Here is a 4,225-nt window from a genome sequence, read left to right as displayed (position 1 = left end):
TAAGCGGTATAAGCCGTATAAGCGGGTTGAAAAGTAATTTCTATACAAAATTTACCTTGCTTTAGCCATAATTTATACATATATACAGTATTATTTTTTGACGAAGCAGGTTCAGTTGAACCCACTTCTCACCACTTGGGTCTGCCCCTGCCTGGAACAATATTGATCTCGTTAAAGCTCACAGGGCCAAAAAATTATGCCCTGTGGAGCAGAGCAATGAGGGTTGCACTGTTAGTGCAGAACAAGTTAGATTTTGTGGACGGTACATGTGTAAAAGGATCGTACAAAGGAGAATTGGAGATACAGTGGGAAAGATGCAATGATGTTGTGGTTTCGTGGTTAGGTAGAACTGTAGCTAGTGAATTGGTGCCTAACATCATGTATGCTTCTAGTGCAAAGAAGGTATGGGATGAGTTTAAAGAGAGATTTGATAAGGATAATTTGACCAGTATCTATCAACTTTGGGTTGAGATTGCAAGTCTGAAGCAAGGAACTGAGTCGGTTGCCTCATATTTCTCTAAAATGAAATATCTATGGGATGAATTGGACATTTTGGCACCATTGCCCTCTTGTGACTGTGAAGAATCGAGGCCCTATATGGAACATCTAGTGAGACAAAGATTGTTGCAGTTCCTTATGGGTCACAATGAGAGCAACAGTCAAGTGAGAAGCAATGTACTGCAGAGAAAGCTAGTTTTATCAGTAAATCAAGCTTATGCAGTAACTGTGCAGGAGGAGAGTCAAAGAGCACTAGGTGTTGTGGAACCAAACAAGGAACCACTGACAATGCTTGCATGAAGAGGTCAGATGTTCAAAGGCAAGAAACCAAGGCTGATTTGTGAGCACTGTGGTTATAAAGGTCACCTGAAAGAGAACTGCTACAAAATAATCGGCTATCTTCCAAATTTCAAAAGTAAGAAGAAAGGGCAACTAGGTACATATAAACCTTTTGCTAATAATGCTAACATAGATGCAGGTATTGAAACTAAAAATCAACCACAAGGAAACTATCTCACAAAATAACAATACAAACATTTGGTAAACTTGTTGGAGAAGACTTCTCTAGCAGAAAGGAGTGCAAGATCATCAGAGTTAACAGGATCCTCAAACATGGCAGGTGTTATGTCATTGATGTCTAATATATGTATCCAATTTATATGTATATGATTGGATAATAGACTCAGGAGCATCACATCACATAACCTTCTGCAAAAATGTATTGGATTTTATTAGACCTATAGAGGGACAAAATAGTTATGGAGTGCAAACATCTACATGAGATAGGTCTGAAATCACACATGCTGGAAATGCTACAATCTTAGAGAATCAGAAAATTAAGAATGTCTTATATGTGCCAAACTTTAAGTTCATCCTGCTCTCAATGTCCAAGTTGACTAAGGATCTATGCTGCTATGCATGTTTTTCCCTGATTTTTGTGTGTTTCAGGGACTATATAGTGGCAGGGTGTTGTGGATTAGTAAAGAGGATAGTGGACTCTACATACTTAGTAGAGGAGTTGTTGCTGCTGCTGGTTAAGGAAGGGGTGACAACTACACTGTGACATTAAAGGCTAGGACATGCCTCTACACATGCTATGCAACATTTGCCAGACTTGAAGAATAAAGTGAAGCTAGAGATGCAAAAGGACTATCAAATTTTCCCTCTAGCTAAACAAAGTAGACTAAAATTTCCCATCACTAATAGTAGTTCAAGTTGTGTGTTTCAATTAGTGCATGCTGATGTATGGGGCCCTTACAAGGTACCAACCTATGATAGAAAATAATATTTTGTCACTTTGGTTAATGACTATAATAGGTATACTTGGACTTGTTTGCTGAAATCAAAATGTGAAGTCTTTGTTGTATTGAAAGATTTTCTTTCCTTGATCAAAAATCAGTTTGGTACAATGGTTAAGACATTAAGGACAGACAATGGAACAAAAATTTTCAACAATTAGTGTAATGAGTTGTTAGTTCACTTGGGATTGTTCACCAAAGCAGTTGTCCATATACTCCACAACAGAATGGAGTAATGGAAAAGAAGCACAGGCACATCATTGATGTGGCTAGAGCACTTAAGATTCAAAGTTATATGCCAATCAGATTCTCGGGGAGAGTGCATTAGGACAACAGTATACCTAATCAACAAAATACCTACAGAGGTCTTAAATAAAAGAGCTCCTTATGAATTGCTATATGGTAAACAACCAAGTATAGATCATTTGAGAGTATTTGGTTCTTTGTGCTATGCAAGTACCCTCCCTAGAGGAGATAAGTTTGCTCCTAGAGCAAGAAGGGCAGTAATGATAAGGTACTCAGAGAAACAAAAGGGGTAAAAAAATATTTGATTTAGAGTCTAACATTTTCTTTGTCAGCTAGGATATAAACTTTAGAGAAGATGTCTTTCCTTTTCAAGGTAAAGAAGCATGTCAGGAGGATTTGTTCACTCTTGTTCCAGTAGACATGAATACTAGTGCATCAAGAACAAATGTTGATGATGTTCTTGTTGCAACTCTGGAAGACTTGCAATGGAAGTATGAATACAGAGGCAATCCCTGCCATTCTCCCTCAACCAAGCTAAACAGCAACAGACTCATCAGATACAGACTTGGATGAGTCAGCAAGAGCAAATGTATATATGCCAAATGCATTAGAAGATGTTGTAGTTGAACCTCCAGCAGTTATGAAGAAAACTGAAGCAAATTACAAGAGCAGCAAGCAACACCTCAACAATTACAGTCATTTGAACCTGTTGATAATACAGAAGCTCCCACTATTAGGAAATCTACCAGAGGCACAAAACCAATAATTTGGCTCAAAGATTATGTTACTAGCTGGAAGTCATGCTATCCCATCTCTCATTATGTCAACTACACATATTTTCCACAACACTACCAAGCCTCTACAGATTTTTCTGCCCTTACAGAACCAAAAACTTTCTATGAAGCCTCTACAAATGAGAGACGGATTAAAGCTATGCAAGAAGAAATTCAGGCACTTGAAGCCAACATGACCTGGGAGATAGTAGAGTTACCACCAGGAAAGAAGGCAATTGACTCAAAGTGGGTATACAAAATCAAATACAAGGCAAATGGTGAGATTGACAGGTTCAAGCCACGCTTGGTAGCTAAGGGTTATACACAATAGATAGGTCTTGACTACTATGAGACTTTTTCACCTGTTGCAAAAATAGTCACAGTGAGGACTGTGATTAGCCTTGCAGCCTCTAAGGGGTGAAAGTTATTCCAAATGGATGTAAACAATGCATTTCTGCAGGGTGATCTTTGTGAGGAGGTGTATATGACTTTACCACAAGGATTCAGTAGGTAGGGGGAGTGTCAGGTTTGCAGGTTACTTAAGTCTCTTTATGGACTCAAGCAAGAATCAAGGCAGTGGAATATAAAGCTGACTACTGTTCTTACTAAGGCAGGATACCTACAAAGTGCCTATGATCATTCCTTGTTTACAAAGAAGTCAGGATCATACTTAGTAATCATCCTAGTATATGTGGATGACTTGATGATTACTGGGAGCAGCAGTGATATGATTGATGAAGTTAAAAGGACCTTACATAAGTCCTTCAAGTTGAAAGACTTAGGAGAGTTAAGATATTTTTTAGGATTTGAAATCATGAGGTCACACAAAGGCATCTTACTGAATCAATGAAAGTATGCATTAGAGATTATATCAGAATTGGGACTCAGTGGTGCTAAACCTACAAGTTCACCCCTTGAGCAAAATTAAAAGCTTACTATTATTGACTATGATAAGCATGTAGGACTCAAAGGAGATGAGGAGCTAACAGATATTGGAGGCTATCAGAAGTTGATTGGAAAGTTGATCTATTTGACTATAACCAGACCTGATATCTACTTTGCAATGCAGGTCCTAAGTCAACTTATGCAACATCCAAAGCAATCACACTTAGAGGAAGCTATGAGAGTGGTGAAATATATAAAAAGAGCACCATGAAAAGGAATACTATTGAAGAAGGGATCGTTAAAAGAGATTTCAGCCTATTGTGATTCTGACTGGGCAGCCTGCCCAAACACCAGAAGATTAGTGACAAGCTATGTCATTAAGCTTGGTGAATCACTGATTTCCTGGAAGCCTAAGAAGCAACAGACAGTAAGTAAAAGTTCTGTAGAAGTAGAGTATAGAAACATGACAGCTGTTAGTGCAGAATTGGTATGGCTAGTAGGATTGCTGAAAGAATTTGGTGTATC

The 4,225-nt window shown here is 38.3% G+C and overlaps 1 protein-coding gene across 1 annotated transcript; it reads left to right on the top strand.

The window, feature by feature from the left end:
* The first annotated feature begins 216 nt into the window (after nucleotides 1-216).
* Nucleotides 217-798, top strand: LOC142170486 (uncharacterized). The gene has a single exon (XM_075232409.1). The coding sequence runs from the start codon at nucleotides 217-219 to the stop codon at nucleotides 796-798; it is 582 nt and encodes a 193-aa protein (XP_075088510.1).
* The last annotated feature ends 3,427 nt before the right edge of the window (nucleotides 799-4,225 follow it).

The sequence above is a fragment of the Nicotiana tabacum genome, chromosome 16 (assembly GCF_000715075.1).
Source record: "Nicotiana tabacum cultivar K326 chromosome 16, ASM71507v2, whole genome shotgun sequence".
Lineage (NCBI taxonomy): Eukaryota > Viridiplantae > Streptophyta > Magnoliopsida > Solanales > Solanaceae > Nicotiana > Nicotiana tabacum.
Note: the sequence above shows the minus strand (reverse complement) of the source record. Positions and strands in the feature narration are given on the sequence as shown.

What these genes read in the sequence shown, in the direction of transcription:
- LOC142170486 (XM_075232409.1), top strand. Translation starts at nt 217, where the DNA reads ATGAGGGTTGCACTGTTAGTGCAGAACAAGTTAGATTTTGTGGACGGT.